Source organism: Sinohyriopsis cumingii, chromosome 4 (assembly GCF_028554795.1).
Source record: "Sinohyriopsis cumingii isolate HCF-2022 chromosome 4, ASM2855479v2, whole genome shotgun sequence".
NCBI classification, from domain to species: Eukaryota; Metazoa; Mollusca; class Bivalvia; order Unionida; family Unionidae; genus Sinohyriopsis; species Sinohyriopsis cumingii.
In genome coordinates, this window is record NC_142964.1 from 24,270,825 (window position 1) to 24,298,385 (window position 27,561).

Genomic DNA, 27,561 nt, shown 5'->3' on the forward strand with positions numbered 1-27,561 from the left:
ATAAAATATATATAATGGACAGAGTTTACATTTAGGCATCTTGACGTTATGAAATGTCTATTAGCAAAGACATTTATTTATTAATTATTAATTTAGAATGGGAAACAAAGTAACTGGAATCCTGTATAAACTTGTTAAGAGAAAACCAATACACAACATCCTGTGTGTTTCTCTACAACACACCCTAAGCCGTAGAACGCAATCGATGCTGAATATATCCTTCACTGCATTTCTCTGTAGTTCTATTACAGCATGAACGGGCATCCAGAACGGTTATCAGAGTATACTAGAGACGAACATTGCAACTCCACAGCAGAGCTGCGAGCATTAGATATGATTCCAAGAAGAATTTTAGTTGCAGACGGAAACCCCTATAATCAAAGTGTTATTAATTTCACCACCCTTCCAAAGGAAATGACATTTAATGACGACAACCTTGTGTCTGTAATTGCCTACAGCTGTCTATTTTTAGTAGCAGCAGGTGGAAATTTAATTGTTTGTATAACCCTTTCACGTTATCGAAGAATAAAATCTCGTGTGAACATGTTCATAATGCATTTGTCAATAGCAGATCTTATTGTTGCGTTCATCATGTTACCTTTGGAAACAGTATGGCATATTACGGTGTCGTGGAATGCCGGTGACGTCGCTTGCCGAATTTTAATGTTTTTCAGAGCGTTTGGATTTTATTTGTCATCTTTTGTACTTGTTTCTATAAGCCTTGATAGATACTTTTCAATTGTCCATCCTTTGAGGATACATGATGCTAACTACAGAGGTAAAGTCATGTTGGTGTTATCTTGGATTATTAGTGCTGCTTCCAGTGCACCACAGGTACGTGAATGTTATACAATTACTATTTTCATGACTGTCAAGCAATTGAAGCATTTAAAGTCACTCATACAATGACCATGGTCACAGAAATGCCAGTGTAGTACAGTAGGATCACGTATCTAATTAATAAGTATTTAAATGCAAATATAGTTATGGGAATTTCATGTTAATGATACTGAGAATGTGTTACATCTTAACGGCATATAATTCAATATATATTAAAATCAATTAGAGTACTTACGTACTAATTGTAAAGAAGGCATATCATATTAACATATCAAAAGCACTTTACGTATTAACACCATGGAGTACTTTGCAGATTAAAAATGCAGTCAGCACTTTGCATATTATCACCATAGAGAGTACCTTTCTATTAACAACATAAATAGTTTCTTATTAGCGAGTGAAATCACTATTGTTTTCGGAGTACATATTTACTGCAAATAATTCTTTACAAATTAACCATGTAGAGATTACTTTTATATTACATCATAGAGTACTTTGCATATTAATAGAATATATACTACTTTACATAATAACATTATTGAGAGTACTTCATGTATGAACAACATAGGTTTTTGCATATTAACAGTATGAAAACTACTTTATATATCAACACCACCAAGAGAACTTTGCATATTATCAACATGGAGAGTACTTTGCATATTATCAACATGGAGAGTACTTTGCATATTATCAACATGGAGAGTACTTTGCATATTATCAACATGGAGAGTACTTTTCATATTATCAACATGGAGAGTACTTTTCATATTATCAACATATAGTGTGCATTACACATTAACGGCACAGAGATTACTTTACATATTAACGGCACAAAACATACTTTGTATATTCTTAATATAGAGAACATTTACACAAAACGGTAGAGTACCTTTTATATTATTAACATAGAGCGTACTTTGCATATTAACACCATACAGAGTGTGTTAAAAGCTAGTAAAGCCGATAGAGATTTGATAACAATTTCACAAAACGTTGACCACGTATGATCTAGAAAAACAAAAACTGCTAAATAAATATTGTATAAATTTTGAAAGCAAAGCAATGGAAGGGTAAGATTATTATTTATTAGGTAAAACACTATAATAGTGTAGTAAATAAAATTCACTACATAAAAATTAGAGCTGTGAACAGAGAACAAGTTTGCACCGTGGTTTACCGTGATGCTTCCGAACGTACGGCGATATCGTATACCGCAATTATACTAGACTTTTTGTTCAATTTATGTTTGTCAATAGTTAAAATATCTTGCTCTGATTTATACTTGATACACACCATATTACACCATATTATATATTATGTCCATGATAGTATTGGAAAAAATGTTAATCATCTTGAGATAAAAGAAATAAAAGGAAATCACGTCCGCCCTCCCCGCCCCGCCTGTCCCCCAACCCCCGCTGCAGAAAATTAAATGCTCAATACCTTATACTACATGAATTTGCTGTGCGTATGAGTGTTGTTCAAGTTGAAATCTAAAAGCTGTAACTAAAGTAACCGGATTAAGCGTGCGCTATAGCTGATACTGTTAAAAACATGGTACTGACTGACATTCGAGAGCCTATTGATAACAATCGAAAGTACTGGTACTGAAGCCAGCAATTTACTAGCTTACACTACTTGCATAATTGGGAGAAAACACTAAAGTTAAAAGGCACTCCACAGGCAGGAAAATATCTAGTGGACTTGAGTAGAGTACGTAAAGGTCAGACACACAACAAGTGCGTTCACGAAAATGATCGGATGATTCGCAACCTAACAAAGGATTACATATACTTAACAAATTCACTAACGCTAGTAAATAACAAAAATATAAAATGTGTTGGTCTTTTTTCGTTGTTGTTGTTTTACATTAATCCGAAATTTTTGTGAACTATGGGTTTGGCTCGAACATATTTCATAACGAGACACGTTTCAAACATGTGATTAAAAAAAAGTCGCACTTTTATAGACAAAACTACGTATGTGTTTTGTTCCGAGTATGCTAAAAACAAATTTGATGAAGTGTAGTAATATTTCGAGGCTTTCAGGCTTATATTCTTACGACTTATCAAGCTAGTTTAAGCAAACTTTTTTTATATAAAATCCAAGATTCGGCCTCTTTCTACATTTTTAATATACATCCGGATATATTTTAACAAGAAAATTCTAAACAGTGTTGGGATATTTTTATGTTTATTTTCTCCTGGAACAGTCTCAAGAACTTCAAACAAACGTAAACATATCAACGTTCCTCTAAGTGTCCCTGCAATAAGATATACTCATCAACTTGCAACAAAATATAAGTCTTTTAAATGTGTCACAATCAAAACAGCCGCTGTTCTCTATGATACGTATACCTTTATGATACAAATGATTGTCTTTTTTATATCCTCACATTAACTAAACGAATTCGATTCGTCAGTAATTGTAATAAACAAATTGTAAGTCCTTATTGGTTCTTAATAAAGTATAATTCCGTAACTATATGTTTCAAGCTATAGAGCTGAAATGTAGTTTAGCTAAGTTTTGTATTTTAGATTATTTTCGTTGAGGAACGTGGCTTTTGAATTAAACGTGATGTAAGTTTCTTCTACACGTGGGGCACTTCTAACCAGGCCTCGAATTTTGACCTGACTCTCCGGGATTTTTTACCTTGTCTGGATTGTATATAAAATACATAAAAGATTTCAGCTGCAAAGTACTCTCTCTCTCTGTCTGTCTGTCCGTCTGCCTCTCTCTCTCTCTCACTCTCCAAGATAATGTGGCCACCTCAACTAAGTTTTTGGCCTATATACCATTAAATGTACATAAACTACTCGTCTCTACCCATTATCCCCATTTTCACCAAATATGACTACTTTCATCAAAATTACAAACATGATTTGGAAATTTAGAATATTTTCAAATGTGTACCAATAAACCAATCCGGATATTTTATCAGTCGATTATTTTTAAATATTTCAAGTTGTAAAAGTAGTTCTAGGCTGGGTGTGCCAGACCAAAATTTTAGGCGTGCAGTACGGAATCACATAATAAACATGAGACCAACCATTTAAGATCAAATGGGTATGTAATACAATTATATTTGTGATATTCACCATTGATATTTAGGCAGATACAACCATGTTCTAAAAAGAAAGTTCATTTGTTGAACTATTTTGTCATGAATGATGAACAACAGGATGTTAATAATTTTAAAGTTAAAACAAGATTTCTCTGAAATTTCTGTACATTTGTTACTATCGGAAACTACCGAAGTACCCATACAGTGAAAAAGGACGGTGGTACTCACGACTTTATAAACGATACCGCGCTAAACTCTTTACCAGTAATAATGCGTACCTCAAATGCAAAGAATTATGGGGTTTTATTTTGTACAAATTTATTAACTTCTTAAGGTTGAAGACCTGTCTATAATTTCGAGATTCTACTTTAATAAATCTGGAATTAGTCCAGGACGGAGAACATACTTTCTATCAAAGTTATTAGATTTTGAATAACAAATGTGTTGCTCCTACCTTCAAATGCCAACATACCACAACTTGTGATGGATTGCATATAGGTAGACCAATTACAATTTGCTTCATTTCTTTAATGAAATTATTCCATGGGCATGTGTAATTCTAAATCGTGCAAGATACCCTTCCGTTCGCATCCAAGTACGTAGCCTTAAGTTGGATCAAGCACACTTACTTACGTAAGCTTGAGTCGAATAAAACACACTCAAGTGCGTGGCCTTATGTTTAATCGATAAATTACGTAGCCTTAAGTTTAATCAAGCACGATAAATTACGTTGCCTCCTTAAGTTTAATCAAGCACGTTAAATTACTTAGCCTTAAGTTTAATCAAGCACGATAAATTACGTTGCCTCCTTAAGTTTAATCAAGCACGTTAAATTACTTAGCCTTAAGTTTAATCAAGCACGTTAAATTACGTAGCCTTAAGTTGCATATGGTACACGTACGTACGTAGACTTAAGACGAATAAAGTACACTTGTGTACGTAGTATTCAAATGCAAATATCATAATATAAATAAATAGCCTATAATAATAAAATAAATTTTATAAACATTTTTGCAAAATAATTTTGGATTCACTGACAGGCAAGATAAGATTGCATGAACTATTTGTTTTGAATGTGTAAAATAGATATGGCAATAAAAATGGTTATGTATTTGTTTTTAAAATCTTATTCTTTCAATTATTTATGTTTTCATATAATTGATCTAAGGTATTTAATCATTGTCCTGCATGTACAAAATTAAATTTCCGCTCAAACTGACTACGTATAGTTTCTTAGATAAGGATACTGACTCGTAATTTATTTACAAAAGTTAATATTGGAATAGTCCTATGACGTTCTTTCTTAAAAAATTGGGAAGCTTTTCCATAACATTTACGCTTAACGAACAGTTTCCATACACGATGTAAATTTTCCAACCATGCCAGTATTTATTTATTTTGTTTTTCTTTTGTGGTGCGTACCACGGTCCTCTTTTCACTGTACCGGTACCTTATGATGTATCTTGAGCAAGTTTAAGTGTAGGAAATTTCGATTTTTCTATCAATATTTAACTGTGGATCGAATTTGCTTAAACAATCGCAAAATAAAACTGTCAAACAGTTGCAACGTACAAATTGACATATCATAGAATGCAGCTGCTGTTTTGAGTATGAAGCAAAGTCAGAAGAATTACTTCTTGTTCAACTATTGCTGTTTTGAGTATGAAGCAAAGTCAGAAGAATTACTTCTTGTTCAACTATTGCTATTTTGACCGTTCCTTTACTGGGATTCATGCTGGGAAGTGTAGGTTTGTTAACATTTTAAATTCATGCTAATGTTCAAATAGAAAATAAGGAGAATAAAACAGAACAATATTATTTAGGTCTGCGATAGAAATCACAGAATTAAATGTCTCAATCACATGCCAGATCAGCCATGTAATACGAAATGGGTATGTAATAAAATTCTATTCGTTAATATTCACCAATACGTCTTTGACAGATGCTACCATTTTCTGAAAAGCAAGTTAATTTATTGAGCTATATGGTCACGAATAATGAAAACATGATGTTAATATCCTTTCAGTCGTAACAAGAATCCTCGGAAATTTCCGACATTACGTATTGACGGAAACTGCCGAGGTACCGGTACAGCGAAAAAGTTCTGTGGAACGTACATCCAGAATAAATTACCACGGTAATATTGCATACCTCTAATTCCTGCGCTGTATCAGGTTCGTTCTTTCAGCACATTCGGAACAAAACACATACGTATTTTTATCTAGATATGTATGTTTTTTTTAATCTATAGTTTGCCACTTGTCAAGTATGCCAACGCGGTGGCCAAAAGCAAATGGTGTGAAATGTAGTCGAACAAAATCCAACTGTCGAAAAACAAAATTCATATTTATAAAAACGAACAAACACGTCATATTTTAGTTATTTACTAGCGTAAGCGAGTGTGTTAAGTCTATGTATTTCTTTGTTAGGTCGCGACTCATCTGAGTAATTGTATTTCATATTTACTGTTTTCTTCCTATTATACTAATAATGAGGCATGTAGTTTAGATCATTTACATCGTTGCTGGTTACAGTATCAACACTTTCGATTTGTATCAACAGGTTCTCGAATGTCAGCATGATGTCTTTAACAGTATCAGCTATAGTGTAAGCTTAATCATGTCACTTCAGTTAAAACTTTCATATTTCAAATCATTTTTCGGGGCTGAGGTAGGGCATGGTTTTCATTCCAGCTGAAATAATTTCATTTCATTTATTTCAAGGCAATTACCATTTTTACAAATAAATATCATGACTATAATATGGCGTTAATCGGTTATAAATCATGGCAATGTATGGATATACAGAAATTAAGCAAAAAGGTGTCATGTCTTGAGCTAGAAGATTGACTTGTTGGTCCTTAATATAATTGTGGCATACCGTGCTACGTATCTCGGTACCCAGCTCTGAGCTTTAATCATGAGTGTATGTATTGAATGGCCAGGTAACTGATATCGCCAATTTAGAGTTTGAAACCATGTTTTGTGCCCGCTAGAAGCATAATTAGTTCGTCATCAAAACTGCATTATAAATATTCGCATACATTTCGTATAAAATTTTTAATTAAATATTTTATAACGTCCTGTATTATCACTATGCGACTCTACGGTCTTTATATGACTGACAAAAACACATTTCACGGTGTTACAATATACGGTCTGTTTATGATTGACAAAAACATAATTTCATACTGTTATCATACACGGTCTTTATCTGACTGACAGAAACACGCACACACACACACACACACACACACACATATATATATATATATATATATATATATATATATATATATATATATATATATATATATATATATAACGGCATGGGGGCTAAATAAAAGTTGCTGAATTCATCTTTCTTAATCATACTTTTATAATCACGTTATAGAAATACTAAATAATATTTATAATTGCAATGTATATGGAAAGTTGTTGTTGTTGTTGTTGCCTTCTCATAATTGCCCACTTCAAGTTCAATTATATTTTTTGTTTGTTTTTGTTTTTATTCTTTTTATTTTATTAGAATAATTGTTCAGCTCGATCAGTAATTTCTTTCTTAGAATGCATATAGGCTTAAAATTCGTTCCCTATGGTGATGGAGTATATATATATATATATATATATATATATATATATATATATATATATATATATATATATATATATGAGATTCGGCTTTTGCTGGCTTGCGAAGATCATGAATTGATCACATTGATATCATTGTGAACAAGATTAAGCGTAGAAATATAACACTCAATAATAGAAAATTGATAAAAGATCATTTCTGACATATCCTCATTTACTCGTAGCGACATGTTTTCTCAACATAGATTTGCAAGCAATAATGATAAAATGTAGACTTTAGGGTCGACATTTGCAAGCAATCACAATTAAAAAGGTCGTGGACGTTTGCAATCAATCACAATACAAAATGGTTGTAGACTTTTGCACGCAATCACACTAAAAAATGCTCGTGAACGTTTGCAAGCAGTCATGATGAAGCATAGAATGTGGGGTAGAAATTTGATTGCTTCGACAGAACTCTTTTTAATTTTCATGAAACATTTCAAATCAGTTTTGAATTTTTAAATCGTAATGTCAGTTGTGTTTGGGCCCAAGAGGAAATTGAAGATAGTAAATTTGCTAAGTTTATATTCCATATATAACATTGACAACCTGACCATATTGCATACGTACCGTCATATGTGCTGTTCGTAATACCAATACCTGAATGGTTTGATTTTGGTTTTTATAACGGTTATTCACATTTTAGAAACAAAGTTAACGAAACTGTTTTGATTTCAATTAATATGAAACGAAAAAAGTTTAATCTTACCTACATACTGGCGGAAGACTACTTTTGAAGACTTGAGTTTATAATACTGTATTATTTGTAATTTGATACCATACTTATTATTAAATGTTTTTAAAATAAGTTCAAGTGTGAAAAGTTTAAATTATTGTTGGCACTCTTGGCTCAATCATTAGTGAAGAATGACCCTTAGTTATTCACTGGGGTACATATTTATTCATTGTTTGCTCTAAGTATACTTTAATGTATTTTGCAGCAATTACATTTTATTTGAATTCCTTGAAGCGGGTTAAACGGCACTCTTTTGACAACAGAGACACTCTACATGATAATATTAATAATAATGAGGACTTTGTATAGCTCCTAATCTTTAGAAGCTCTAAGCGCTTTACAACAATAGACAACACCTATAACATAAACAAACCCATATATAATGATATTATTCCAGAAAACAAACACCATGAAATTAGAAAACATAAAAACATGCTGTAATATTTAAGGTAGGGAACATTATTAGGTCTTTAAGTTTGTTCTTGAGTTTTAAGAGCACTCTTGAATGGGATAACTGTGTCTTTGTATCTAAGTTCATTGGGCAATTCATTCCGCGGATGAATTCCATGGTACATAGATTCTCTCCAATAGGTAATGATTTAATACTGAATTTATGAAACGAGTTGAAAAATGTCAAGCTTTTGCGAGCCTTGGCGTGATATCGTGTTGTTTGATGCAGTAACCGTTAGAACACAGTTGAGGACCCTTATGTATGTGTAGCCTAAAGGGTCAACTTTCACAACTAAACATTACGTTGTTGCAATATTCATGTGAAAGAAGGTTTACTGGATGCATAAATTCTCATATTTACTGTAATACATTTGTGACTGGATATTTCAGTACCTGATTGGAAACAGCAGGTTATATGATATGCAAAATTTTGAGTCGGAATTGCATCATATATTTACCGCGTAAATATGCATCGGTTGGATAAATTTCTCTCATTTTGGAGACCGGTTTATGTCCACATTCTTCGTGAACAGAAGTGAGTTTTTTTATTTCTGTTAGTTAACATTTAAACCACGCTTGTATATAGGGTGATTTCCATGCTACGTGTATACTGTCCCCTCACCCAAACCCCACACACATCCGCTATGAATTGAGTAATATCCCTAGTTTTGCTTGTTGTTGTTTTTGTCTTTGAATTGTAGCCATATGACATAACAAGCCATTGTGGTGGGAAGTTGGCACTATTCAGATAGACAAGACCGTTTTATCTCCAATCCAATTCATGACTCGAATCGGAAAATGGCCGCCAAAATGCTCTTCGAAAACAAAAACTTCCAAAAAGATAATACTGCACAATAATTGAATGTGCTTGTTTGGATCAATTAGAATCACATCAAGCGATATGTTAACATGGTAAAATATCAAATAATATTAAACTGCACACACTATAGCAAAGTGTACAGACTATGTGATAAAACAACAATAGGGGATACTGCATGTAAGCATAAGTAACTAGGACAGAATCGAAGTCAGTTAAACTGGTTTAGTTATGGAAGTATCTATTTCATGTAATTACGTTAGAACATGATACGTATATTATTATAATGTTATGCACGTCCATTTTCTGTATACAAATAATGTAAACCCAAGTTTTAAATAGATCCAAATCAAGTTGTGATCAAAACAAATTATAGTTCATTGAACACATCGCCCAGAAACAATGAAAACGAATCGAATGAATGTGTATGTCATATGTGTACATATATTTTAAAAGTAAGATAAATTGTAACACCAACACCGAACAAAGTGCTTTATTGAGGATAGATAACATTTAATTCGAGAGTTTTTGTCACTCTTCTAATTTGAGAAATTCTAGCTTTTTTGTCACGCTTCCTCTTTGATATATTTGAAGATGCCACTATTACAAGAGCGCTAAGTCTTCAGAAGAGAACAGTTAGAAAAGTGTACAGCATAATGTAATTTTTCTTTGTTGTAATTGACTCCCAGTTCTTTAATGTGCATAGTGTGCTACTACTATACACTGAAAAAACAGGATTGTGCCCTCACAAAAATGGTAAATCAAGGTAACAGACGCGTTATTTCTAGTAATTGTCTGTAGATCTGTACAAATCCTCAAGCTGTTGCATAAATTTGCCTCATATGCTATGCTTTACATTTCCAACGTATTCCTATATGCTATAATTTACATTTCCTACGTATTCCTATATGCTATACTTTACATTTCCTACGTATTCCTATATCTTATACTTTACATTTCCAACGTATTCCTATATGATATACTTTACATTGCCAGCGTATTCCTATATCCTCTACTTTATATTTCCTACGTATTCCTATATCCTATACTTTACATTTCCAACGTATTCCTATATGCTATACTTTACATTTCCAACGTATTCCTATATGTTATACTTTACATTTCCTACGTATTCCCATATGCTAAACTGTAAATTTACGTATTTTCTATATCCTATACTTTACATTTCCAACGTAATCCTGTATGCTATACTTTACACTTCCAACATATTCCTATATGCTATACTTTACATTTCCTACGTATTCCCATATGCTAAACTGTAAATTTACGTATTTCCTATATCCTATACTGTAAATTTCCAATGTATTCCTAGTTGATATACTGTACATTTCCTACGTATTTCCTAAATCCGATGATGTAGATTTCCTATGTATTCCTATATCCTATACTGTACATTTCCTACGTATTTCCTATATCATATACTGTACGTCTCCTATATATTCTTGTATGCGATCCTGTACATTTCCTACGTATTCGTGTATGTTATAATGTACAATTCCAACGTATCTTGGTTAATACCTTCTAACACATCTATCTACGTTAGACCTATACATAACAGCAGGTTCCATCATAAGAGCATGTTGAATATATAGGACTACGTTGCAAGACAACTGTTTAAATATATATTCAAAACCATACGATACACATCATCAATTAAAGCCATGGAGTCATGCTGGGCTTTTAAAAAACTAGCTTGATCAAAACACACACAGGGGGATCTGTCTAACGTATAACACACTGTACGAAAGAAACGAAGGATTAGGTTCGATGCATTAAACATTGTACGAAACACACTCGAGAATTATTTATAATGCATTAAACACTGTACGTAAAACGCACCAATAAATTATGTCCGACGAGTTAAATACTGTACGAAGCACACAAGATGGATTCTGTCAGATGCATTAAGCACTGTATATAAAACAGACGATGGGGTCTGTCTGATAATTAATCAATGTACGTAACAAGGATTCTGCCTGTGTATTATACAATGTACGAAACACATTCGAGGGATTCTGTCTGCTGCATTAAACACTTTAATTAAACCCCAACAGGATTCTTTCTGATGCAATACGAAACTAACACTAAGGATTCTGTCAGATGCATTATACATTGTACGAAACATACAAGGAAGGATTCTATATGATGATTTAAACATTGCAAAACACATACGAGGAATTCAATCTATACACACAAAGGATTATATCTAATGCATTAAAATGTTAAGCAAAACACACGGGGATTTTGTCTGCTGCATCAACCACTTTACGAATTAAAAAGGAGCATATTTGTTTGATGGAATAAATTCTGTACGAAACACAAAGAATCGATAATTTCTGATTCATATTAATACCGCCTTTTTCTCGCGTATGTGAAGCAGATTCTCGTAGACCACGTGAAATATGCTTCCTGCGGGTGTGGTGATTATCCCTGGAGTTGTGGTAATTATTTAATCTAATTCAGGAATGGTCAATAGAATCATGATCAAGTGTTCGATTGCGATTCTCCTTAAACGATTGCAAAAGATTATGACAATTTACTTGATAAACACTTACTCTACTGTTGATTATGTAGGCTTTATTTTATCACAGTACGATATAATATAACAAGCAATAAATGTGTTGACGTTCTCCCAAAGCAAACTGTACTACAGTAGAGCACCAACCATTGTTCAACATACATTACTCCGCTGCAAACAAAATTATTATGTAAAGCGTATTGCGAATCAAATTTCACATAATCCTAGAATTTCTAGCACAAGTCTTAATGATTACAGATTAAAGTTGAGTGGCATTTCAAAATAAACACAACGCTTAAAGTGTTGATACGCATGTGATGGCCCATTTCTTTGTGATTGCCAACAGTTTTTTAAATAACAATTATGCAATTCAGGAATATATCCTTAACTGAATTTCACTAAAAATTCAAAGTCTCTATCTCCAAGAATGTTTTTTTAGCACGTTGAATTTCCAAATAAGTATCAGTTGAATCAATTAATTTTAATACATAAATTCCAACCCAAAATGAAATACCGGACTCAAACAATAATCAGCTGGTCCTTCTCAGACCTTAGTACGAAAGAATAATGTCTAGAGTATCAATATTATATGATCCTCTACTTGACCTCATATCACAATTAGCATTTTCTATAACAAAAAATATATTACCTAATGAAAATTTTATTCAGGAAAGCGCCAAATGTTTACAAGATACAAACTTAGTTATAATTGCGAAAATTATGGTATAAAATGTGATAAAAACAGGTAGACCCAGTATTGAATGGGGGAATAGCCAAAACTGTGGACTCAGATTGACATGTGGTAAAAACAGGTAGACCCAGTATTGAATAGGGGAATAGCCAAGATTATGGACTCAGACTGAGATGAACATGATGTTTACAAAACCAAAATCAATGATAAAGGTCCGATAGAAAATGAAATATATTTCGAACAAGGTCAAGTCCAAATACAATTATATATAGCAGGTAATTAATAAAAGACAAAAAAGACTATCAAAATTACAACGTAAAGATAAATAACAAGAAGAAAAAGTATATAACATCAACAAACAAAAAATTACAATAAAGTGTGTATACTCAAAACATGGAAAGGGCATAATCGAATGAGAAATGGGATCCAACTAAACATAGTATGTGAATAAATAGTTTTCACGCCAAAAGAACACAGTATATTGCTTTAGGACTGGATTCTATATTTTTACGACTATGCCAGTATATTGCGCTAGAACAGGAGTCTTTTCCTTACGATTAGGTTAGTATATTGCTTTAGGACTGGAGTCTATTCCTTTCTTACCATGTCAGCATATTGCCTTAGGACTGGAGTCTATTCCTTTCTTACCATGTCAGTATATTGCTTTAGGGCTGGAGTCTATTCTTTTACGACTATGTCAGTATATTTGCTTTAGGACTGGAGTCTGTTCCTTTGCTACTATGTCAATATATTGCTTTAGGACTGAAGTATATTCGTTGGCTACTATTTTAGTATCTTGTTTTAGGACTGGCTTCTATTCCTTTGCTACTATGTTAGTATATTTCTTTAGGACTGGAGTCTATTCTTTTACGACTATGGTAGTATATTGCTTTAGGACTGGCGTTTATTCCTTTGTTAATATGTTAGTGTATTGCTTTAGGACTGCAGTCTATTCCTTTCTATGTTAGTATATTGCTTTAGGGATGGAATCTATTCCTTGAGGGCTATGTCAGTATTTTGCTAAGGAATGGAGTTTATTCCTTAAAGACTATAGTATATTGCTTTAGGACTGGAGTCTATTCTTCAAATGGCTATGTCATTATTTTGCTTTAGTACTGGAGTCTATTCCTTAACGACTACAGTATGTTTCTTTATGACTTCAGTCTATTCCTATACAAATATACAATATTGTTTTAGGACGGGAGTCTATTCCTTAACAACCGTGTCAGAATATTGCTATATTAATGGAGTCTGTTCCTTGATCACAATATTAGTATACTGCTTTAGGACTGGATTCTATTCCGTTATTACAGTATCAGTATATTACTTTAGGACTGGAGTCTATTCCTTGACAACTATTACAATATATTACTTTAGGACTGGAGTCTATTCCTTGACAACTATTATAATATATTACTTTAGGACTGGAGTCTATTCCTTGACAACTATTATAATATATTACTTTAGGACTGGAGTCTATTCCTGTATGGCTATGTCAATATATTCCTTTATAACATTATGGTATATTGCTTGGGGAATGGAACCAATTCCGATTGACTGTTCCACTATAAATGACGCATACCGAGGGCATTGTGTTACGTCATAGGTCATATAAATAAAGAAGATCAGGCAAACAATTACTCATTCCAGTTTAATGTCAGTCTTTGGAAATCTATGATCTGGGTGTTAATTTTGTTCAGTTGTACTTTGAGAGGAAGTACTCATTGGAATTACCAAGTCCTCAGTGACTATTTGGGACTAACACACTATATTGATATTAGGTAAGACTCATTCAAACAAATTATGAATTATATCGTTGGGATAAATCATAACGTTTACGATTCTTTGTAATTTATTCGTAATATTGTATCATTTTCCACTTGTAATAGAACATTTGGGCTTTGTTAATTTATTTACAATACTGGAGGTATCTATTAACTTTCACTGTGTAATAATTATTTGTTGAATTTTGCTAAACGTGTTGTAATTGCTTTCTTTCTGTTACCGAGTTTAAGACGTAGAGTCGCAGCACTCATCATAGTGCAGGACATAATCATTAACACTTTTCCTTTCTGGACAAGCAATACTTTATCAATCGATTGTATCTACTCTTGGACATGCGACTGTTGCTGAATACTCCTTGAGGTAAGAAATGCAGCAGTTAGTTGTGGGATACGCCTTGCAGTGTGGATGGTTTTTGTGGAATACCCCTTGCAGTGGAGAATGCAACAGCTATTTGAGGAATATCCTTGCAGTGGGGATGCCAACAACTAATAGTGGAATACCCCTTCACTTGTGGATGGTGATACTATTTTGTGGAGTAACATTTACAGAGTGGTTGGCAACATCTAGTTGTGGAATTTTGTTAATGCATCTTAAATGAAACCGGTGAGATTTTAGTTTGCAGGCGCCAGTCAATTGTATATAAACAACATTTTACTTATTATACAGGTGCCAATTAATTATAGAAATCAAGTGATCCGTATATAAGTATTTTCAGGTCCGTAATAGTTGGATGATATTTGATAGCAACATAGAAGAAGATACAATGAGCAGGAATTATGCAAAGAAGGATGATGAATATTCCAGTCCTGCTGTCAGACCCGACAATATCAGTCCTACTGTCAGATCGAAACCCTACCAGTCCTACTGTCAGATCCAACAATACCAATCCTGCTCTCTGATCCAACAATACCAGTCCTACTGTCATGTCCAACGATACCAGTCCTACTGTCAGATTTGCTAAGTAAATACAAAGATGTTCAGGTGACAACTGGCAATTTCGAAATGCCAAAATAAATAACGGGAAAAAATAACGAAATAGCATCAAAGTTTGTTCGTACCTAAGAAATGCGTAAAAAGCACAACATTACGACAAGCGCGTACTTTCGCATCTGATGTGCACGTTGCTTTCAGCATATTTGTATCTTTCTAATTCTACTAGATGCATTGTTTGCATTTCCAATCAAAAATTAAAATACCAAAACACAATCTTGCTAGAACAAGTGCACTAACGTGTTCAGCCACGAAATGCTTAATTTGATCACACTCCTAATAACACCGGATAAAGTCGATTCCACTGTTATGGATCATTGAAACAAATAATTGACAATGTTTGTTAATCCTTACCAACTTTGCAAACTAAAGAATCATGAGTCCATCCTTGCGGTCGGCACCTTTGCATCTCTGACAATGTTAGTGATGACATAACAATGATTGATATCGTTACACTTATTGCAGAGATATAATTTGTCACACCTTTTTCTTTGAATGTATGCCTTAGTCTTTTTCGTAGAGGAGGTCTAATTCTTATGATGTCTTGAATATTTTCTATTTTGATATTTTTAAATCTGATATTTTTCGACGCTTACAATTCATTCCGACGTGATTATTTTAACTTTCTCTATCAAGTTTTTAATCCATTTAGCTCACACAAAGTAATTGCATTCCTTTATTTTACATTGACAACACATATTAATCTGGCTTCAGGACCCCAGGTGATAAAAGCTTTAAAAATGGTTGACCACACAAATCAAAACTAAAACCAACTAAACACTGGAACAGAGTAACTATAAAACAAAGCCTTTGTGGAAGGCAATTATTTTGTAGGAATTTGGTCGTCGAAAGTAAAACAGACGCATTAACAGAGGAAAGGTTGTAAGAAGTGAATAAACAAATGTACATATATTTATGTATATAGTTTATTTATATATATAAATCTGCCAAGCTCTGGGACTGGGACATCTGTAGACAGAATATCACAGGTAAACTAAGTAACTGGTAAGAATGAAAGCCAACAAGTATTGTAAAATTCAACAAATAGATTATTTACATGGAATACAAGATGACAATTTAAGATGAACAGTATTTTAAATGATATCCAAAATAGTCCTAAACGTTCGATCACAAGTCCAATTGTTTGAAGTTCCATTTGAATTCCAAATTAATTCTGATATTGAATATGTTGATGAGCTTATAGTCTTGAACGTGATAATGTGCCAATGGCCTGGAGTGTGGCAGTTCGCTGATGTGCTTTTGATACACAACAATAAAATGATCCAAATTGCCTTCGCAATAACTCCAAATCAGTGTTCAAGTCCAAGAATATTATTGAGCTGTTGGTAATTCCAGTCAATAATTATTTCAATAAATAAATTCTTCGAATCTAAAAACTGAGCAGAACAGTAAGACTGCTTCTTCTTCTTGCGTTAAAGCGAAATCGAGTTATGTTCAAGTCAACAATATTATATGACAAGCTAAGACATAATAATAGAGCCAGGATGTAGTCAGTCTCCTTTATTAACATTCAAAGTTGTCATCAAGGTTGGGAGTTTCCAAGTGAAAAATTGCTGTGTTCTGGACTCAGATTCAAATAAAAATGTTTAGATCCAAATATAATGATCTGAATATTTATACTTTTAAAGACATATTAGTTATGTATTATACTCTTTACAGAATAAATGCTACTAGTCAGGTTCACCATGACCTTGTTGTTGTTGTTGTTGTAGGGTTTAACGCCATTTTTCAGCACACGATAGGCTATACATGGCGGCCAGTATTAATGGTGGAGGAAGAACCCGGGAAAACCCCGGAAATTACCACCGACCCACGAGAAGCTACTGGCAAGCTTTCTCACATACCCACATTGGCTGAATCCTAGACTCGAACCCACGCAGACAGAGGTGAGATGGCAGTGATCCGTAACGGAGAACGCTTTAGACCACTCGGCCACTCGGGGCCCCTACCATGACCTTGATAAGTCAAGTACAAAATACAGATGTACATAACGTTACACGCAAGGGGTTTCACTACCGAGCAAACCAAACATTTGCGTGAGTTCTGCTGGAAGTCCCTTGACTTACCTATTTTCACGGTCTTCTAGACAAGAGTTGATGTCACTTGGAAGTTATCATAACGTGCTAGGAATACAAACATTTCATTCTAACCAGTCAATGATAGAAATGTAAGCAGTTAACAATTGCATGGTTTGTACTTGTTAAGATTCAGTATCTTAACATCTGCATCACACACCATGAATTGCAAATCACAGCTCAAATACCCAATAGAAGGTACTATTTTCCGACATCGCCCCTCCGTCAGCCAAAACATACTACTGAACCACATTTCACGTATGCCCTTCCACCACACTGCCTTCATATACACCAGTAAAATGCATCTCCAAATAAAGAAACTATCCTTTCTTACTCCATGGCACAAAATATGAATCCCTATCACGAACATTTCACATTGAAAGACATAATCAATCAACACTTTTATATTAAGATAGGGACTATTTGGTTTCATGCCATTTATGCGGCTCTGACCAGATCTCAGTCTACGACACTGATTCATGCGGCCACAAAGATCTCCTGAAACTGTATACTATGACGTCTGCTCCTAGATATTGACTAAAGTACTAGCATTGAGAATTAATTATCCAGCACTGACTTCCCATTATCAAAAAACTAATCACTCAAATCTAACGAAGGTATAAATGGAAACTTAAATACAAATGGCGCATACCCTAGATGTATTACAATAACATATAATCATTAAGATATGCCAACAAATAACATAGATTAAATATACATAGCAATATATACAAGTAGGATAGAAATTTAAACAAAAAGAAAATGTAGTTCTTGGTTATTGGAATTCCTCCAACACAAATCAATAATTATTGTAAATTTCGGTCTTACAAGAAAGTCCTCAACTGCAGTGACGATGGAGAATCTGGGAAAGAAGTATATTTTAGCAATAAAATTACAAAAGATAAACTAATATATCCATTTCATTTCCTACAACAGATGTACTTGTCGGTTAATTAAGAGTTACTTAAACACACTTGCGTCTGAGTTGCACGTCACTTCATTTATCGCTAGAGATAATAATGTGCGGAGATTGTTTTTATTTCTTGCTGTAAACGTAATTCTGTTGGCAGCAGAAACAGTAAGTTTTGTATGAGTATTTTCATAAAGCTTGTATTTACAGAAATCATCAACCTGGTGAAGCATGCTGACAACTCTACCCCACCACACACACACACACACACACACACTACCGACGAAGAATTAATAGAAATGATAAAGTAATTGAAAAATATTAGAACAATAAAGAATGCAGTGAGATCATAGCAAAGTCACTGGATTGATTGAGTAATAAATCGATAGAGCACTGTTTGGTGATTCAAACTTTGAACAGTCTTGATAATGGTTTTCTTCGTCTCCACTTTAATAAATGGTAATTATAAAAACTGTACAGACACCTTAATAAGTGGTAATGATAAAAACAGTACAGACACCATAATAAATGGTAATGATAAAAACTGTACAGGTACGTTAAGAAACTTTCAACGAAGCAGACGATTGAACGTGATATCAGAAATATGCAGCGATGGCTGTATGATAACTACTTTGTAAACAAATCATATACGCTCACGTAATATGCGCTTTACGTTTTGGTTGACTAAATTTGTTTCTGACTGAACTAAAGCAGATGTTTCGTGGACTGCCACATACCAGCTGCTTTGCTACATTCCGCGTTAACATTTTTGATACAATATTTCGGATTTAGCTGATCTAAGGTGTATTACAGTCATACATTAGCTCATCTAAGGTGTATTACTATGATATATTAGCTCGTCTATGGTGTATTACCGTCATATATTAGCTCACCTAAAGTGTATTACCGTCATATTTTATTTCATCTAGCGTGTATTACCGTCATATATTAGCTCGTCTAAGGTGTATTACCGTGATATATTAGCTAGTCTAAAGTGTATTACCGTCATATATTAGCTCGTCTAAGATGTATTACCGTGATATATTAGCTAGTCGAAAGTGTATTACCGTCATATATTAGCTCATCTAAGGTGTATTACCGTCATATATTAACTCATCTAATGTGTATTACCGTCATATATTAGCTCATCTAAAGTGTATTACCGTCATATATTAGCTCATCTAAGGTGTATTACCGTCATATATTAGCTCATCTAATGTGTATTACAGTCATTTATTAGCTCATCTAATTTGTATTACCGTGATATATTAGCTAGTCGAAAGTGTATTACCGTCATATATTAGCTCATCTAGGGTGTATTACCGTGATATATTAGCTTGTCAAAGATGTATTACCGTCATATATTAGCTCATCTAGGGTGTATTACCGTCATATATTAGTTCATCTAGGATATGTTACCGTCATATATTAGCTCATCTAATGTGCATTGCCGTCATATATTAGCTCGTCTAAGGTGTATTACCGTCGTATATTAGCTCGTCTCAGGTGTATTACCGTCATATATTAGCTCATCTAAGGTGTATTACTGTCATATATTATAAATATATCAAAAACTATCTCAAACAAATCAAAGTATCTTCCTTTACGTACTGTGCCGTAAAGGTCGCCTAATGACATTAGACTGATATATTCCATGAGATCAAACACATACTGACAATCATCAATTCATTTGTTGAGTGGTGGTTAAATGTTTCTGTTCGTGTTTCTTTTAATCGTACAAAGGTTGACATATATTGCGTGAATACATATCCTTTCTCAGATGTACTGATATCATCTGCCTAAATGTTTTTTATAAATGGGTCACTGTTAATGTTGTTTGCCTTGAATCTAACATCTACGAAACTGTCCTTTTAAATGTTGTTTTAATCATTCGCTTGTGAACCTACCCTCATTAATAGACCAGCATTACCATCATTAAAAGACAAACAGTACCCTCATTAATAGACCAGCATTACCCTCATTAATAAACAAACAGTACATTCATTAATTGGCCAGCATAACCGTCAATAATGGACCAGCATTACTCTCATTAATAGCTACCCTCATTAATAGACAACCATTACCCTCATTAGCACACAAACAGTATACTCGTTAATAGACAATCATTACTCTCATTAATAGGTACCCTCGTTAATAGATCAGCATTACTCACATTAAGAGGTACCCTCATTATTAAACCAGCATTACACTCATTAATAGACAAGCAGTACCCTCACTAATAGACAAATAGTACCCTCATTTATGGACAAACAGTACACTCGTTAATAGGCAAATATTACCCTTATTAGCAGAGGAATAGTAACCTCATTAATAGACAAACAGTACCTTCACTAATAGACAAACAGTGCGATCATTAATAAACAAGCATTACCCTTATTAATAGACAAATAACAACCTCATTAATAGACAAAGCATTATCTCGTTAATAGACATAAAAGGACCCTTATTATGAGACAAGCATCACCCATATTAATAGACAAATAGAACCTCATTAATAGACAAATAGTACCCTCATTAATAGACAAATAGTACCCTCATTAATAGACAAGCAGCAACATCATTAATAGACAAGCAGCAACATCAGTAATAGGTACCCTCATTAATAGACAAACAGTACCCTCATTAATAGACAAACAGTACCCTCATTAATAGACAAGTAGCAACATCATTAATAGACAAGCAGCAACATCATTAATAGGTACCCTCATTAATAAACAAACAGTACTCTCATTAATAGAAAAACAGTACCCTCATTAATAGACAAGCAGCAACATCATTAATAGACAAGCAGCAACATCATTAACAGGTACCCTCATTAATAGACAAACAGTACCCTGATTAATAGACAAACAGTACCCTGATTAATAGACAAGCAGTACCCTCGTTGATAGACAAGCAGCAACATCATTAATAGGTACCCTCATTAATAGACAAGCAGTACCCTGATTAATAGACAAACAGTACCTTCATTAATAGACAAGCAGTACCCTCATTGATAGACAAGCAGCAACATCATTAACAGGTACCCTCATTAATAGACAAACAGTACCCTCATTAAGAGACAAGGCAGTACCTTCATAAATTGACAAACAGTACCATCATTAATAGGAAAACAGTACCCACATTATTAGACAAATAGTACCCTAATTAATAGACAAATAGTACCCTCATTAATAGACAAACATTACCCTCATTAATAGACAAACAGTACCCTCATTAATAGACAAATAGTACCCTAATTAATAGACAAATAGTACCCTCATTAATAGACAAACATTACCCTCATTAATAGACAAACAGTACCCTCATTAATAGACAAATAGTACCCTAATTAATAGACAAATAGTACCCTCATTAATAGACAAACAGTACCCTCATTAATATACCCTCATTATTATACAAGTAGTACCCACAAGTAGATACAAAGCACATCCTTTAACAGAGAACAGTACCCTGAGATGATATTTTGCCTGGTTTGATAGTCAGGGATATTTAATTTGGCTGAATGTGTTGTATGAGTTTGCAATTTGTACAACTAAGGACTGTCATCATATATTATATACCCCATATTATTCACAAGTGAATGCACGCATTGTTCTTTATATTCTGATACTAATAGACTGCATTGTAAAGGTTGAAGCGTCATTTACTCATATATTTATGTCCATGATATCTGTTTACATGAATGCATAGTGAGAGTACATGTCTTGGTTGTCACTCGGACAAATAAACGTACCTACATGTCTTGGTGATCATCGGACAACCATATTTGAATATATAAACGTACCTAACATGTCTTGGTGGTCATTTGGACAATCATATTTGAATATATTAACGTATCTACATGTCTTGGTGGTCATTCAGACAACCATGTTTAAATATATTAACGTACATACATGTCTTGGTGGTCATTCGGACAACCATATTTGAATATATAAACGTACCTACATGTCTTGGTGGTCATTTGGACAATCATATTTGAATATATTAACGTATCTACATGCATCGGTGGTCTTTCGGACAATCATGCATTAACATATTAACGTTTCTACATGCCTTGGTGGTCATTCGGACAACCATAGTTTAATATCTTAACGTACCTACATGTCTTGGTGGTCATTCGGACAATCATATATTAATATATTAACGTACCTAGATGCCTTCGTTGTCATTTGGACAACCATATTTTAACATATTAACGTACCTACTAACGTACCTACATGTCTTAGTGGTCATTCAGACAACCATATTTTGATATATTAACGTACCTACATGTCTTGGTGGTCATTCGGACAACCATATTTTAATATATTAACGTACCTACATGTCTTGGTGGTCATTCGGACAACCATGTTTTAATATATTAAAGTACCTACATGTCTTGGTGGTCATTCGGACAACCATGTTTTAATATATTAACGTACCTACATGTCTTGGTGGTCAATCGGACAACAATATTTTAATATTTTAAAGTACTTACATGTCTTGGTGATCATTCGGACAACCATGCTTTAATATATTAACGTACCTACATGTCTTGGTGGTCATTCGGACAACAATGTTTTAATATGTCAACGTACTTACATGTCTTGGTGATCATTCGGACAACAATGTTTTAATATATTAACGTACCTACATGTCTTGGCGGTCATTCGGACAATTATATATTAATATATTAACGTATCTGCATGTCTTGGTGGTCATTCGGACAACCATGTTTTAATATATTAACGTACTTACATGTCTTGGTGGTCATTCGGACAACAATATTTTAATACATTAACGTACCTACATGTCTTGGTGGTCATTCGGACAACCAGATTTTAATATATCAACGTACTTACATGTCTTAGTGGTCATTCGGACAACCATATTTTAATATATTAACGTATCTACATGTCTTGGTGGTCATTCGGACAACCATAGTTTAATATATTAACGTACCTACATGCCTTGGTGATCATTCGGACAACCATGTTTTAATATATTAACGTACATACATGTCTTGGTGGTCATTCGGACAACCATGTTTTAATATATTAACGTATATACATGTCTTGGTAGTCATTCGGACAACGATGTTTTAATATATTAACGTATCTACATGTCTTGCTGGTCACTCGGAGAACCATATTTTAATATATTGACGTACCTATATGTCTTGGTGGTCATTCGGACAACCATGTTTTAATATATTAACGTATGTACATGTCTTGGTGGTCATTCGGACAACCATAGTTTAATATATTAACGTACCTACATGTCTTGGCGGTCATTCGGACAACAATGTTTTAATATATTAACGTACTTACATGTCTTGGTGGTCATTCGGACAACAATTTTTTAATATATTAACAAACCTATATCTCTTGGTGGTCATTTGTACAACAATATTTAAATATATGAAAGTACCTACATGTCTTGGTGGTCATTCGGACAGCCATGTTTAAATATATTAAGGTATCTGCATGTCTTGGTGGTCATTCGGGTAACCATATTTTAATATATTAACGTACCTACATGTCTTGGTGGTCATTCGGACAACCATGTTTTAATATATTAACGTATCTACATGTCTTGGTGGTCATTCGGACAACCATAATTTAATATATTAACGTACCTACATGCCTTGGTAGTCATTCGGATAACAATGTTTTAATATGTTAGCGTATTTACATGTCTTGGTGGTCATTCGGACAACCATGTTTTAATATATTAACGTATCTAAATGTCTTGCTGGTCATTCGGACAACCATATTTTAATATATTAACGTATCTATATGTCTTGGTGCTCATTCGGACAACCATGTTTTAATATATTAACGTATCTATATGCCTTGGTGGTCATTCGGACAACCATAGTTTAATATGTTATCGTACCTACATGTCTTGGTGGTCATTCGGACAACCATATTTTAATATATCAACGTACCTACATGTCTTGTTGGTCATTCGGACAACAATGTTTCAATATCTTAACGTATCCACATGACTTGGTGGTCATTCAGACAACCAGGTTTTAATATGTTAACGTACCTACATGCCTTGGTGATCATTCGGACAACCATATTTTAATATATTAACGTATCTACATGTCTTGATGGTCATTCTGACAACCATGTTTCAATATATTAACGTATCTGCATGCCTTGGAGGTCATTCAGACAACCATGTTTTAATATATTAACGTATCTACATGTCTTGGTGGTCATTCGGACAACCATAGTTTAAGATATTAACTTACCTACATGTCTTGGTGGTCATTCGGACAACCATATTTTAATATATTAACGTATCTATATGTCTTGGTGGTCATTCGGACAACAATGTTTTAATATATTAACGTACCTATATGTCTTGGTGGTCATTCGGACAACCATGTTTTAATATATTAACGTATCGTCATGCCTTGGTGGTCATTCGGACAACAATATTTTAATATATTAACGTATCTATATGTCTTGGTGGTCATTTGGACAACCATGTTTTAATGTATTAGCGTATCTACATGTCTTGGTGGTCATTAGGACAACCATTGTTCGATATATTAACGTAGCTACATGTGTTGGTGGTCATTCGAACAACCATAGTTTAATATATTAACGTACCTACATGTCTTGGTGGTGATTCGGACAACGATGTTTTAATATATTAACGTAGTTATATGCCTTGGTGGTAATTCGGACAACCATAGTTTAATATATTAACGTATCTATATGTCTTGGTGGGCTGTCGGACAACCATATCTTAATATATCAACTTACCTACATGTCTTGGTGGTCATTCGGAAATCACATTTTAATATGTTTATTTATTTACATGTCTCGGTGGCCATTCGGACAACCATATTTGAATATAGTAACGTACCAACATGTCTATGTCATTATTTTTCAGTTGTAGCAACTAATTCGATTAAGTTTGCGTCAGTGTTTGTGTTCCCTTTACATTATGTCATACACATTTATGAATGTATAAAAAAAAAATTCAAAAAGGAAGGGTATTTAGCCAAATTTTATTTTATTAGTCTAGCGACATTTCTTTTTGGCTCACTCTACAACATTAAATAAATATCTAGCTTATTTGTGCATTGCAAGGATAAGACAAATGTGTTCTTCGCTCACTCAGACAATTCTGTGTATTAGTTTTCTTTGAGGGGTTGATACAAATCCATGATCAGTGCTAATTATTTAATCTTGTTGATCATCCATTTTTATTTCTGTTCCAACTTTCGTATCTGAAATGTTTAATATACGTCACGTTATCCATTTCACCTCTATTCAATATGTTAACAGGTACGGTATTGTTAATAACGATTTCTGTACGAAGTATTGTCAATAGATTCGGTATTGTGGTAAAAACTTCCATATTAAGCAATGTCAATAGATTATGTAATGTAGTAAAAACTTCCGTGCTAAGCATTGTGAATAGATTCGGTATTGTGGCAAAAACTTCCGTGCTAGGCATTGTGAGCAGATTCGGTATTGTGGTAAAATCTTCGGTGCTAAGCATTATCAATAGATTCGATACTGTGGTAACAACGTCCGTACTAAGCATTGTCAATATATTCTGTATTGTGGTAAAAACTTCCGTGCTATGCATTGTCAATAGATCCGGTATTGTGGTAAAACTTCCGTACTAATCATTGTCAATATATTCGGTATTGTGGTAAAAACTTGTATACTAAGCATTGTCAATAGAGTCTGTATTGTGGTAAAAAAGGTATATGCTAAACATTATGAATATATTCTGTATTGTGGTAAAAACTTCCATGCTAAGAATTGTCAATAGATTCGGTGTTGTGGTAAAAACTTCCGTACTAATCATTGTCAATATGTTCTGTATTGTGGTAGAAACTTCCGTACTAATCATTGTCAATAGATTCTGTATTGTGGTAAAAATTTTCATACTAAGCATTGTCAATAGATTTGGTATTGTGGTAAAAACTTCCGTACTAAGCATTGTCAATGGATTCGGTATTGTGGTAAAAATGTCCATACTAAGCATTATCAATAGATTCGATATTGTGGTAAAACGTTCCGTACTAACCATTTTTGTAGTGGATCTCTTCAGTGATCCGATAATTAAGTCAGATTGAGCTTTAGAATAACCTTGGTTTCGACTTTTGAAGAGTATGGTTCAACGCCATTGCGAAATTCATACAATTCTTCATCATTGGAGCTGAAAATTGAATGCATGGGAAGCAAATATTTAAGTCCGCTATCTGTGCCTGAGCTACATCTGGTTTAATAAAACCTCATCGAGGTAAATGCGGGAATTTAACCGGGTTTCTTGCACCAGCTGTGAGCAATGCTATACTAGTCAAACAACGCTAATGTCGATTAAGACAGGTTTCCAAATATGGTACTTTAATAGTCATGTTAAACTAATCATGGTGCGTACCAAGGTTAGTATTGTCTACGGATTGCATTTATTGCTATAGGTCTTCCTGCTTGGTTATATTTTCTGTTTGCTAAATATTGCCTCTCAATATGCACTCTGTATCTTCACAATATTAGTTTTGTGACCAGGACTTCTCCACGTTGGTTGTCTAGTTTAATTGACTTACCTCGTCAGTTTCAGTGAAATGACTATTGATTACTTTGAGTAAAATACAACCTGCATATGGCGTGTAAGGAAACGAATCTTCGATCTCAAAAATGAAGTCAGCATATTAGCAGGTAGAATTAGAGAGATACAACGTTCGTCATAGTTAGCTTTTATAATTCGATTTGGAAACGATAACACCCTGCAAAAGAAGATGATAATATATACTGATGTTTCGAGCTAAATAATTTAGAAAGAATCAATTAAGCCTTGTAGTAAAAACAAAGTACAATCCTTTATTTATAGACATATTCGGACAGAAGCAATAAGTTCTTATTATGGAGTATACAATATGGACACGTAACATGCGTCTTTGATGTGACACGATACTAAAACAGTATTATCCATTTGTCGAAAGCTGTAGACAATTTCAAACCACTGTCTGA

The 27,561-nt window shown here is 33.7% G+C and overlaps 1 protein-coding gene across 1 annotated transcript in view; it reads left to right on the forward strand.

Moving 5' to 3' along the window:
• The first annotated feature begins 263 nt into the window (after positions 1-263).
• The window catches only part of LOC149800819 (adipokinetic hormone/corazonin-related peptide receptor variant I-like), a 216,699-nt gene continuing 189,401 nt past the window's right edge, over positions 264-27,561 (forward strand). Inside the window, exon 1 of the mRNA XM_089954813.1 lies at positions 264-834. Within this exon, the coding sequence (XP_089810939.1) occupies positions 334-834 (501 nt within the window). The 5' untranslated portion in view covers positions 264-333. The remainder of the gene's footprint in view (positions 835-27,561) is intronic.